Below are 13,396 nucleotides of genomic sequence, written 5' to 3'. Positions count from 1 at the left end.
TAAACCTGAGGAGAATGAAGCCTCCAGAGAAGAGACAGTCCAGCGCAAGGGATGGACATTGTAAGAGCAACCACAGCAGGAGTGACAGCTAGAAGACCCGTTATCACTCTAGGGTGGTACCACTGATGGGGCCAGAGCAGAAGGACTAGTGAGTGAGGGACCTTGGGCAGCGGCGCTAGAAGCCTGCTTCAAGCCTGACTCCTGGAGGGCAGGAGCAGGGGCACCCTCATCCTTACCCCTAAAATCAACCTGTTTGCCCAAAGAAAGTGTCAGTAACGGAAAGGTGAATATGAGCCTGATTCTGACAGTGTCTGTTATAAGCAGCCACCGCTTCATTGGGGGGAAGAATTCTTAAGACTGGCAGTGACTGCAAGGAGGATGGGGACAAAGGACAAGGGAGAGATGATTCCAGACTGTACCTCACACTTTCGGGCAAGGAAGAGAACATGCATCCAGAGGTCAGCGCCCCGCATGTTCTCCAGGGATATCCAGGGAATAATATAGCAGCCTCTTCCCCAAATTGGTCTAGATGGTGAGTCTTAACCTTGAGACCACAAGGAACCAGACAGGTTTTCAGAGCCCTAATCTAGGGCCCCTTGATGGCAGAGGGGAAAGAACACAAGCTGACGGCAAGCACAAAGGTAACAACAAACGATGAACAGGAACAGATGTGACAAATATGACAGACGAGGTGACAAAAGTCATGGGGTACTAAGCAGGGGACTCGCTCAGGTTCAGCTCAGAGGCCTTACACCTGGATGGTGTACCCAGGAAGAAAAAGGAATCCAGGACATGTGGGAAACTGGCAGAGTTCTCATTGCAGTTTTTACTATCAGAAAAGGATCTAATAGCAGTCAATCCCACTACAATAAAAGAGCTTATTATATGCAGATATAATTTTAGGAATTCTTGTAAGATCATCATTAAGACTTAAGAAGTCATCTGTCTATATGGCACCACTACAAGACAATACATCATTGTCCTGCAGAGATCTGCTCAAAATGGGTAGGCTGAGACACAGAGGTTGTTACATATGTAATAGTAACAGAAAAAGCAAATTACTAGCTGGAATCTTTCCTAAAATGTTTTTCTTCTGGGTCTTGCCTACCAGAGTTTCATTATACATTTTAATTCAAGGCTAAGTCATTTCAGGAAGATCGCCTGCTAGTTATTAGCTTGCTGGCACCTGAGAAATCTCACCATTGTGTAACACATACACAATCTTTTTATAAAGAGTTGTAAAATATTTCATTCAAAATGTATTTTTGATTGACACAAAAATCCAATTTTCTCTTACTTCTGAGCACTGTTCAAAGCAAGCCTTGCTGTAATAGATAACAAACACTACTTAGTGAAAATATATTAAAGAAGCTGTAGGTATATTTTGTTATATATGTACAACTGATCCTGTAACTTAAGTATCTGCAACCTTTGGTTGATTACCTGTTGGTCTAGAACTTGGTAAAAGGATAGTACTGAAATGGCAGAGTATTTGTCTAATACATACAGGATTTAGCTTCAATCTTCCAGCAAAACACACACACACATATACATGCATCCACACATTTGCACACCAATACACACATATACATATGCACACATGCATACATACACAAATACATACATACACCCACACATTCACACACACAGGCACACACATACACATATGCACACATCATCACACATAAACTCATGCAAACACATAGTCACGAATACATACACATAAACACATATGCACAGATACATCTATACACACATACCATACACACATGCATAGACATACACTTATACATATGCATACATATACACATACATTCACATACACAATCATATTAAAACTTTGCATTAAAAAGGAACACATAATCTTCTCAAAATGAAGCTTTTAATTTTTGAAGCCAAAAGAGATAGATTGTATTTTTATACTTACCTTTTGACAGAAGACTAAGTGTGTAGAACGTATTTCCAGAATAGGTAATCTGAAGATCACTAAGTAAACAAGGGCTCTCCTTTGTGTCCTCCATCCCAAAAGGCTGTATTATTTCTGTGACAACAGATGAGTAAAACCCCACTGGCTTTTTGTCATGTGAAAATACATCTTTGATATAAACAGATCCACCTTTACTAAAAACAAATCAACAAACATAAGAAAATGAATAAGCGAGTGACTTAAAAGAGCAGGCATATTAGTGTGTAATTTAAAAATAAAATGCACCAATGTTAGGATTGATAATAGTAATATACCAGCTAACAAATGACTATTTGTCCAACAGTTGTTTAAACATTTTAGCTGTTGGCAAAATGACACATACAACATAATTTTTCACACTACAAATGAACAAAAGTTTATTTATACATCTGCCTATCTGTCTATCCATCTATTTCTCATCTGTCTGTGGACATATCTATCTATCATATATCACTGTTTAGGGCTGGGAATCAATCCTAGAACTTCATAAATGTTAGGCAAATGCTCTATCTTGGAACCAAAACTCCATCCTACAAATGTTTTTAAATGCCCGCATTCAGAAGAGATGATACTTGAACGGAAATAGATGTGCATTCACTATTAATACAAATATAAATTAAGAAAAGATTCACCACTTTATATTTGGAAGAATAAAATAAAGAAATATTAAAAAGAAAGAAAGAAAATAAAAATAAAACGAGGAAATGACTGCTCCTAGGTCTGGTGGAGGAGAAGCTTAACTATAGGTAAGATGAAGAGGATAGCCAGGGGTATCTGGAAGACAGAAGACTAAAGATGGCTGTAAAAGGAGCGGGTAGAGAGAAAGAAGAGGGAGTGAGGTAAGGTAGAGAGAGTTTGTAATCTCAGAACTGCGGAGATGGGTTCAGGCAGATACAAACATATGTGCGCATGTGCAGAGAGAGAGAGAGAGAGAGAAATAGAGGAGAGAGAGAGAGAGAGAGAGAGAGAGAGAGAGAGAGAGAGAGAGAGAGAGAGAGAGAGAGAGAGAGAAGCTGATGGCAAGTAAGCACAGAAAAAGCAATCCGTCACTCATCATCAGGAAACTGGAAATGAGAGATAACGAAGTGATACATTAACACTATCCATGCCAAGAGCTGGCCATACACAAAAGAAATTCTAACTTATTTCTGGTGGGAATGGCAAGTTAGGCAATTTACTTACTCTCAAAAATTCTTTTATGCAATATTTCTAGGTATATGAAGTGAGAAGACAGCGCTATACCAAAGCCTGCATGTGGACATTCTAGATAGCACTTGGTTCACTGGGAGCAGCTGTGATATGCTTTATTTGGTGAATAGGGAGGGGCTGGGGAGATAGTCAGTATTTAACAGCACTGGGTGATCTTCAGGACATGGTTTGGTCCCACACATAGCAGCTCATCAACACATGTAACTCCACTTACGGGAAATCCAAAGCTCTCTTCTGGCCTCTATGGGCTCTAATGAAACACCAATACATAAAATAATAAAAATAATCTTGAAATGTGGCTGTATACTTACATGAAAGGTGGTCTAAACCAACAGTGCAATACTATCACTAAAAAATTTTTAAGACACGAGAAGATAACAGAACTCCTTTTAATGTTTTTGAAATTAAGATATGATTAAATGACTTTTTTATAATTTGAACAACTTTATTTAAAAAACAAAGATAAATGTACAAATTTAAGCATTTTTGCATAAAAGTATATGAATACATTGTCAGTACTTGATTTTTTTAAAGGTTTGACAGTGTGCATCAAGATCTTACTAGTTACAATGAACATAAATTACATGTAAAACAATATGTAACCTGGAAATTGTCAAAGTTTTCTTGGTGTGTAAAGATTAAACATAATGGTTTTTATGCTTTTTTCTTTTCTTTTCGTTATTTGCCTTTGTTTTTCTTTTTTTGAAACTTTATTATAAAAAACAAAGATAAAAGAAAAACTTTTAAACATTTTTGCATAAATGTATACAAATACATTTTTGTCAGTGCTTGGCTTTTTTTTTTTTTTTTAAGGTTTGATACTCTGCATTAAGGTCTTACTAGTTACAATGAGCAAAAAGTACATGCAAAACAGGATGTAACTCGGAATTAGTCAACTTTTTTTGGTGTGTAAGGATTGAGCATAATTTTTTTTGTTTTGTTTTGTTTTGTTTTGTTTTTTTTCTTGAACTTCACACAGTCTGTGAGTTGTTTCTGGGGCAGTCTGAGATTCTGGGGTTAGCAACCCACTATCAGTGACTGATATTATGTCTGTTCTTTTGTGACTGGGTTATCTCACTCAGGATGATATTCTCTAGATGCAACCATTTTCTTAAGAATTTGGTTAAGTCATTGTTTCTGATAGCTGAGTAGTACTCCATTGTGTAAATGTACCACAAATTTTGTATCCATTTATCTACTGAAGGACATCTGGGTTCTTTCCAGCTTCTGGCTATTATAAATAGGAATGTTATGAACCTTGTGGTACACGTGTCTTTATTGTATGTTGGAGCTTCTCTGGGGTACATGCCCAGAAGTAAAATAACTTGGTCTTCAGGTAATACTATGGCCAAATTTTTGAGGAACCGCCAGATTAATTTCCAGAGTGGTTGTACCAGTTTACAACCACACCAAGAGTGGAGAAGTGTTCCTATTTCTCCGCATCCTAACCAGCGTCTTCTGTCATCTGAATTTTTGACCTTAGCCATTCTGACTGGTGTGAGGTAGAATCTCAGAGTTGTTTGATTTGCATTTCCCGGATGGCTAATGATGTCGAGCACTTCCTTAGATGCTTCTCAGATATTCTATATTCCTCAATTCCTCAGTTGAGAATTTTATGTTTGGCACGATACCGCATTTTTTAATAAGGTTGTTTGATTCTCTGGTGTATAACTTCTTGAGTTCTTTGTATACCTTGGATATTAGGCCTCTATCTGACGTGGGGTTGGTAAAGATCTTTTCCCAATCTGTTGCCTGCTGCTTTGTTTTCTTGACACTGTCCTTAGCCTTACAGAAACTTTGCAATCTCATTAAATTCCATTTGCCAATATTTGACCCTAGAGCACGAACCATTGGTGTTCTGTTCAGGAAATTCTCCCCTTTGCCTATGTGTTCTAAGGTTTTCCCTAATTTCTCTTTTAATACTTTCAGTGTACCTTGTTTAATGTGGAGATCTTTGATCCACTTGAAATTGAGCTTTGTACAAGGAGATAAGAAAGGGTCTATTTTCATTCTTCTGCGTGCTAAGTACCAGTTGGACCAACACCATTTGTTGAATAGGCTGTACTTTTTCCATTGAATGTATACAGTTCCTTTGTCAAAAATCAAGTGACCATTAATATGAATTTCTGGATCTTCTATTCTATTCCATTGATCCACATGCCTATCTCTGTACCAGTACCATGCAGTTTTTAGCACAATTACCTTGTAATATAGCTTGAGGTCTGGGATAGTGATTCCCGCAGATATTTTCTTGTTGTTGAGGATGGACTTCGCAGTTCTAGGTTTTTGTTATTCCAGATGAAATTGCACATTGCTCTTTCCAACACTATGAAGAATTCGGTTGGAATTTTGATGGGGATTGCATTGATTCCCTAGATTTCTTTTAGTAAGATGGCAATTTTTACAATGTTGATTCTTCCAATCCATGAGCATGGAAGATCTTTCCATGTTCAGAGATCTTCCTCGATTTCCTTCTTTAGATATTTGAAGTTCTTGTCATAAAGGTCCTTCACTTGCTTAGTTAGAGTCACACCAAGGTATTTCATATTGTTTGTGACTACTGTGAAGGGTATCTTTTCCCTAATTTTTTTCTCCACATGTTTGTCCTTTGAGTAGAGGAAGGCTACTGATTTAATTTTTTTTCCAGCCACTTTGCTGAACTTGTTTGTCAGCTGTAGAAGTTCTCTGGTGGAATTTTGGGGGTCACTTATATACACTATCATGTCGTCTGCAAACAGTGATGTTTTTGCTTCTTCCTTTCGATTTGTATCCCTTTGATTTCCTTTTGCTGTCTAATTGCTCCAGCCAGGACTTCCAGTACTATGTTGAATAGGTAGGGGGAGAGTGGGCAGCCTTGTCGAGTCCCAAATTTTAGTGGGATTGCTTCAAGTTTCCCACCATTAAGTTTGATGTTGGCTGTTGGTTTGCTGTATATTGCTTTTATTATTTTTAGGTATGGGCCTTGGATTCCTGTTCTTTCCAAGACTTTTAACATGAAGGGTTTTGAATTTTGTCAAATGCTTTCTCAGCATCTAGTGAGATGACCATGTGGTTTTTATCTTTAAGTTTGTTTATATGATAAATTACATTGGTGGATATCCAAATATTAAACCATCCTTGCATCCCAGGGATGAAGCCTACTTGGTCATGGTGAAAAATCATTTTGATGTGCTCTTGGTTTCAGTTTGCAAGGAGTCTGTGGAGTATTTTTGCATCAATGTTTTTAAGTGGGATTGGTCTGAAGTTCTCTTTCCTTTTAGGGTCTTTGTGTGGTTTAGGAATGAGGGTTATTGTAGCCTCAGAAAAATGAGTTAGGTAGTTTTCCATCTGATTCCATTTTGTGGAATAGTTTGGAGAGTATTGGTATTATGTCATCAATAAATGTCTGATAGAATTCTGCACTGAACGCATCTGGACCTGGGCTTTTTTTGGTTGGGAGGCTTTTGATGACTATGTCTATTTCTTTAAGTGTAATGGGATTATTTAGAGGGTTCAAATGATCCTGGTTTAACTTTGGTATCTTGTATCTGTCTAGGAATTCATCCATTTCCTCCAGATTTTCCAGCTTTGTTGAGTATAGGCTTTTGTAGTATGATCTGATGATTTCTTGAATTTCCTGTTTCAGTTGTTATGTCTCCATATTCCTTTCTGATTTTGTTAATTTGTATACTCTCTTTTTGCTCTCTACTTAGTCTGGCTAAGGGTTTATCAATCTTGTTAATTTTCCCAAAGAACCAAGTCTAGGTTTGTTGATTCTTTAAATGGTTTTTTTTTTTTTTGTTGTTGTTGTTGTTGTTGTTTCTATTTAGTCTATTTCTGCTCTGAGTTTGATTATTTTTTGCCGTCTATTTTTCTTGAGTGTATCTGCTTTTTTTTGTTCTAGAGCTTTCTACTGGGCTGTGAGGTTGCTAGTGTATGCTCTCTCCAGTTTCTTTTTGGAAGCACTCAGAGCTGTGAGTTTTCCTCCGTGCTGCTTTCATTGCATCTCATAGGTTTGGATATGTTTTGTTTTCATTTTCATTAAATTCTAGAAAATTCTTAATTTCTTTCTTTATTTCTTCTTTGACCATGCTATCATTTAATAGAGCATTGTTTAGTTTCCATGTGCTTTTTGTTGTCTTTGTTGTTATTAAAACCAGCCTTAGACCATGGTGATCAGATAGGATGCATGGGACTATTTCAATCTTCTTATATCTATTGAGGCTTGTTTTGTTACTGGTTATATGGTCAATTTGGGAGAAGGTGCCCTGAGGTGCTGAGAAGAAGGTGTATTCTTTTGTTTTAGGATGATATGTTCTGTAGACGTCTATTAATTCCAATTGTTTTATACCTGCTGCTAGTTTCACTGTGTCCTTGTTCAGTTTCTGTTTCCATGATCTGTCCATTGATGAGCGTTGGTTGTTAAGGTCTCCCACTATTATTGTGTGATGTGCAATGTACTTTTCGAGCTTCAGTAGGGTTTCTTTTATGAATATGGTTGCTCTTGTACTTGTATCATATATTGTAAGGATTGAGAGTTCCTCCTGACAAATTTCCCCTGTAATGAGTTAAAACTGTCCTTCCTTATCTTTTTTGATAACTTTTGGCTAAAAAAAAAAAAATCTACTTTATTCGATATTAGAATGGCCACTCCAGCTTGCTTCTTGGGACCATTTGCTTGGAAGGTTTTTTCCCAACCTTTTACTCTGAAATAGTGTCTGTCTTTGTCTCTGAGATGAGTTTCCTGTATGCAGCAAAATGCTGGATTCTGTTTATGTATCCAGTCTCATAGCCTATATCTTTTTATTTTGGGAATTGAGTCCATTTATGTTAACAGATATTGAGGAATAGTGGTTGCTGTTTCTAGCTATTTTTGCTTTTAGAGGTAGAATCATGTCTGCGTGTCTTTCTTCTTTTGGTTTTCTTGCTTAGGTATTTTCTTCTTCTTACTAGAATGTAGTTTCCCTTCTTGTATTGAGTTTTCCACATATAATTTGTTGTAGTGCTGGGTTTGTGGTCAGTTATTGTGTAAATTTTATTTTGTCTTGGAATATCTTGATCTCTCCATTTATGGTGATTGAGAGTTTTGCTGGGTATAGCAGCTTGGGCTGGCACTTGTGCTCTCTTAGGGTCTGCATGATGTCTGTCCAGGATCTCCTAGCTTTCATAGTCTCTGTTGAGAAATCGGGTGTGATTCTGATTGGTCTGCCTTTATATGTTATTTGACCTTTTTCCCTTACTGCTTTTAGTATTCTTTCTTTGCTTTGGGCACTTGGCGTTTTGACTATTATGTGTCAGGAGGAATCTATTTTCTGGTCCACTCTGTTTGGTGTTCTGTAGGCTTCTTTTATGCTTGTGGTCATCTCATTCCTAAGGGTAGGGAAGTTTTATTCTACGATTTTGTAGAAGATATTTACTGTGCCTCTTAGTTGATATTCTTTGCCCTCTTCTATTCTTATTATCCTTAGGTTTGGTCTTCTCGTTGTGTCCTGGATCTCCTGGACATTTTGGGTTAGGAGCTTTTTGACTTTTGCAACTTCTCTGTTTTGTCTATGTTTTCAATGTTGTCTTTGACCCCTGAGATTCTCTCTTCCATCTCTTGTAGTCTGTTGGAGATGCTTGCATCTGTGACTCCTGATTTCTTTTTTAGGTTTTCTACCTCCAGGGTTGTCTCTTTTAGTGTTTTCTTTATTGTTTCCATTTCCATTTTAAATTCCTTCTATTCCTTCATCTCTTTGGTTCTGTTTTCCTCTAGTTCTTTGAGTGTTTTTCTTGTTTCCTCTTTAAAAGCTTCTATTTCTTCATGCTTTTCCTCCTGTTCTTGTTTAAGGATCTCTGTCATCATCTTGAGGTGTGATTTTGGGTCTGAGTCTTTTTGTTCTGGAGTGTTTGGCATTCTGCTGTTTGCTGTGATGGGAGAGCTGGGTTCTGGTGTTGCCAGGTTTTCTTGGTTTCCCTTGGGTAAGTTCTTTTGCTTTCCTCTTTCCATCTTGTTGTCATTATATGTGGTTTTGTTGTCAGTGATTGGTTCCCTTCTCTCCCGTGTATCTGGCTTGTGTCCACGGGTCTCCGCTGTTCCTGTTGGCAGATGGCCTGAGTGTTTGTTTTGCATGCAAGGATCCTCCCTCCAGGTGGAAACCGAGTCCCTTTGGCAGAGTTCCTGCTCCCCTGTACCAATGGGAGAGGTTGTGCTTTCCGTGAGCTCGGCCCAGACCTCTCTGCACCCTGGCTTCTCACAGCACAGTCTCACCAGGCTTTTGTCCCTGGGTCTCAGCTGTTCCTTGTCGATTAAATCACTTCTTTTCAGTTTCTCCAAACCTTCCCATGTCTACTTCTCTCTCATCTTGGTCCTTTCCAAACTCATTACTTCTTCTCCTCTAATATATAAGCTTGTAACTGCTTAGTCCTTCTACTGCACTTGAATGTGTATGAATGTGATTTCAGAACTGACAACTTGATACTGTATAACCAACGAAGGGGCTCATGCCTGAGGAAGACTAGTTTTCCAGCTCTCAGCATTCCTTAGTTGCCTGTAGTTCTTTATCTAGTGGTGGGGCCCCATGAAATTTTCCCCCTTCCATATTAGCATATCTAGTGGCTCAATAATTGTTCCTGTCTTATTTAAGCAAGGTAATGGGAATCTTAAGGCATACTCCTAAGTGGAAGAAGCAAATTTCCATAGGGTGTAGAACTCCAACTACATTGCATTCTAGAACAAGCGAATCTACGGAGATAGCAACAACACAAAAAAGTTGCCAGGAGCTGGGAAGACAAGGATTACCATGTAAGAAGCAAGGGAATTTTCATACAACAAATTATGTGCAGTATAATGCCACTATAAATTTGTTCAAACCCACAGAAAGGCTCCAAGGGTTTACCTAGGTTGAGCATGGAGGTATCTGGGTACCTGCATTTTACTTTAGGACTCAGGTGGCTGGGGCATGAGGATTGAGGATAGGAGGCCAGCTTTAGGCTATATAGCAACTTCCTATCTCAAAAAAAAAAAAAAAAAAAAAAAAAGCAAATCCTGCCACAGTTATGACTCGTGGGTGAAGTTATGTCTGTATAGGTTATTGGTTTGAGCAAGTGTACAACTCTGGGGCTGTGTGTGAAGAACTGGGAAGAACCAAGGAGAGATGTTGAAGTCCATGAGAGCTTTCAGTTCTTTCTCTGCAATTTTGTTGTAAAGCTCTAATTAATTTTTTTTAATCCCACCATTTTAAAGAAGTTAAGTTCTTTGCATCTGAAGTCAATGGCCAGGGCCAGTAGCCAACTCCATGACCAAACCTGCCCCCCCAAGTCAGTCTCTAAGTGTCAAGAATTGCTTTATGGTGATATGGTGATCAGGTACTGTGTGGTTCAAGGTGGGGGAGAGAGATAAACCCTAAGAGAAGAAAGAAGGGGGACTGAAGCATCAGTGCGTTCTGGAGGTAGGAATGACTGCTGAGTGAGAATGACTCATAGTTTGCTCTTTGCCTGACTCCCACTTCAATGAATCTGCTTCCATCCAGAACATTTTTACCCCAGAGTGCCTCCAACTCCAAAGTGACCTCTTGGTCCTTATTTTAGCTACTCTTCAAGTGCTGGAGTGCTTTTGTAAGTATCCTCAGTTTTGGGTTTAGATGCCTCCTTCCTTCTAGGCTTTTCTACCCCAGACTGACTGCTCATTTTCAGCCCTCACACCTGGGCCCAGCCCTGTCACTTGCAATGTCTATTCTCCATTTCATAATCTTCTGCAGTAGAGCATGTGAACAACTACCACATGTATGTGACTTCTCTGTTCTGCGGAAAGAGTTTATACATCCAAGTGTCCACTTCGGGTTGTCTTCACGCTGTCTCTTAAATACCTGGCACACATTTAAAACTGTCTATTTCTAAAGGAGAATTTATAGTTATCCTGCCAAATCCTCAAGTTCTTCACCTCGGAAAATGACAACATTTTACTCAAGCTGCAAACCAAACTTCCGTAGGATTCTTTTAATTGATTTATCATGATGCCTAATAATGTGTGGAAGGTTCATGTCACTGTGGTCACCTGTCTGTATGGCACAGAGGGTAACTTTTGGGATTGGTTTCTATACCTCCATTGTGGGTTACAGGGAACAAATACAAGTCATTAGGCTTGTACCCTGAGTGTTTTTACTGGCTGAGTCATCCCATCAGTCACCTACATGATTCTTGACTCCTCATAATGCGACCATAAGCCACCAAGTCCTACCTTCTCCCAGATGCACCTGTCTCAGCACCATTGCTGCTGCCTCCTTATGAATCCCAAAGTGTGGCACCTTCTACTTTCCCCTTGTTTCACCCTTTTCATTGCAGTCAGTGTGAATATTCATAGATATGAATGCTTTCATTCTTCAACATAGCATTTTACAGTGGTCCCTGCTGACATTCCCCATGCAGCCTGTCTAACCACATAGAATATGGCCTTTACCCTCTCGGGGACCTTTTTGTTACAACACCTCGACAAACTTACATGCCCTCACCTTGTAATTGGAGATACAAACTGTTGTGAGGCAAAAAAGAGGGTGCTGGGAACCAAATCTGTTTCCTCTGGAAGAACAACAAATGTCCCTAACCACTTAACTCCTCAGCCTCCTGTGCTAGCTAGTTCTGATGAGTAAACTGGCACAGCCTAGACGCATCCGAGAGGAAAGCCTGTTAGCATGTCTGTAGATGACTGCCTTTATTATTAATTGATGTATGAAGGCTTAGCCCACTGTAGGCAGCACTATTCTTTGGGGAGGTGGATCTGAGTTGTATTTTTTTTTTAAGCTGGTTAAATGTGAGGCAGGGGGAGGGAAGGGGATGGGGCTTTGCAGTGGGGAAACCTGGAAAGGAGATAATATTTGAAATGTAAATAACTAAACTATCCAATAATTTTTTTAAAGCTCCTACAATTTTTTTAAAAAGTGAGGTAGTGATGTAGCCAGCACACAGTCTTGTGACTGTCCAAAGTGCTGGTGAGAAATAACTGTTGGTATGGCATAGTGGACCAGTGTACATCTTCACATGGGAAATCAATATCCAAGGTAGATCACCTCTCTAAGGCTCAGGGAACAATGGGAAAGGGAGTGCTGGAAAGAATGTAAGAACCTAAGGAAGGAGTAAAGTTGTAGGACTCTCTGCTCTCTGCACATAGAATTGGTATTGCCACCTTGAAGTCACAGCAGTTGTGGTTATTCAAAAAAGACGCTTACAAAAGTAAGCCAACTCACATTCCCTCGTAAAAGTGAATAGGAGATAGAGAGCTTATGGGACTTTTGAGGCCCCTCTCTGTTCCTAAGATCTGATTTTAAAAAATCACTGCATAATCTGGAAGGGCTAGAATTTAAAAAGTAAAAAAAGAAAAGTAATCAACATGACCTGCCACATGAGTTCTTTGTTTTCTGATAAGGTTTTTTCATGCCACATAAATCTTATAAAAAGTAAAATTCTGTGATTTGACTCAATTTATGTAAATTTAATTCTCAGGTCAGAGATAAAAATTTTACTCCCCACAAATATGATCACAGTAATGACAGTGTAGGTGACCCTCTCCAAGTCCATAAAGTCTCGACACATTTTCAAAAGCAACATTTTAAAGCAGAGAAAATTACTATCCTAAGATGTTTCTAAAAAACAGTATTTATGAGCTTTTATAATCTTGTTAACAGACTATAAAATATTTAAATGGCAAAATATATGTGAAAAATCGTAGATAGGTTCATTTTTGAACATAGATGCTAATGCCATCTTAAATGTTAGCAGACTAAGTCCATGCATCCAGAATAGATAAAACAAAATGATAAAAACAAAAATGTTGAATCCATAATATAACTCACAGTATTCACCAAAATTAAAGGCGTAATTCTATGCATTAGCTTAACATATACTTAAAACAGTCCAAACCTGAATATCCAAACCTTTGTATGACGTGGAACTAGTAACTAAACTTGGACCCTTTTACAGAGCATTATGAGCTCTTAATCACTAGCCATTGCTTCTGCCACATCTACCTTGTTTTCTATTTCCATTTTTTTGACACAGGCTCTCTCAATGAAACTAAAGACTACTAATGAACTACACGGGTTATTCACTGAGTGTCTAGGATTCTCTCACCTCTCTGCCCTCCAGAGCCAAGATCTCAGGTGTACATTGCGTACTCACATGTGTGCCGGAGATCTGACCCCAGATATTCACACTTACACAGCATCTCTCCAGCCACTGTACCACCAAATGACTTAACAAGAAAGAAAA

The 13,396-nt window shown here is 38.6% G+C and overlaps 1 protein-coding gene across 1 annotated transcript in view; it reads right to left on the bottom strand.

Annotated features, from left to right (window-relative positions):
- Positions 1 to 13,396, bottom strand: part of CATSPERB (cation channel sperm associated auxiliary subunit beta) — a gene marked incomplete at both ends in the record, with an annotated part of 137,568 nt that overhangs the window by 66,216 nt on the left and 57,956 nt on the right. Inside the window, one exon of the mRNA XM_080913138.1 lies at positions 1,928 to 2,121. Coding sequence (XP_080769264.1) covers positions 1,928 to 2,121 — 194 coding nt within the window. The remainder of the gene's footprint in view (positions 1 to 1,927; positions 2,122 to 13,396) is intronic.

This window comes from Micromys minutus, assembly GCF_963924665.1.
Source record: "Micromys minutus genome assembly, chromosome: 1".
In the NCBI taxonomy this organism is placed as follows: domain Eukaryota; kingdom Metazoa; phylum Chordata; class Mammalia; order Rodentia; family Muridae; genus Micromys; species Micromys minutus.
The sequence above is the reverse complement of the archived record's forward strand: the minus strand, read 5'-3'. Positions and strand labels throughout refer to the sequence as shown.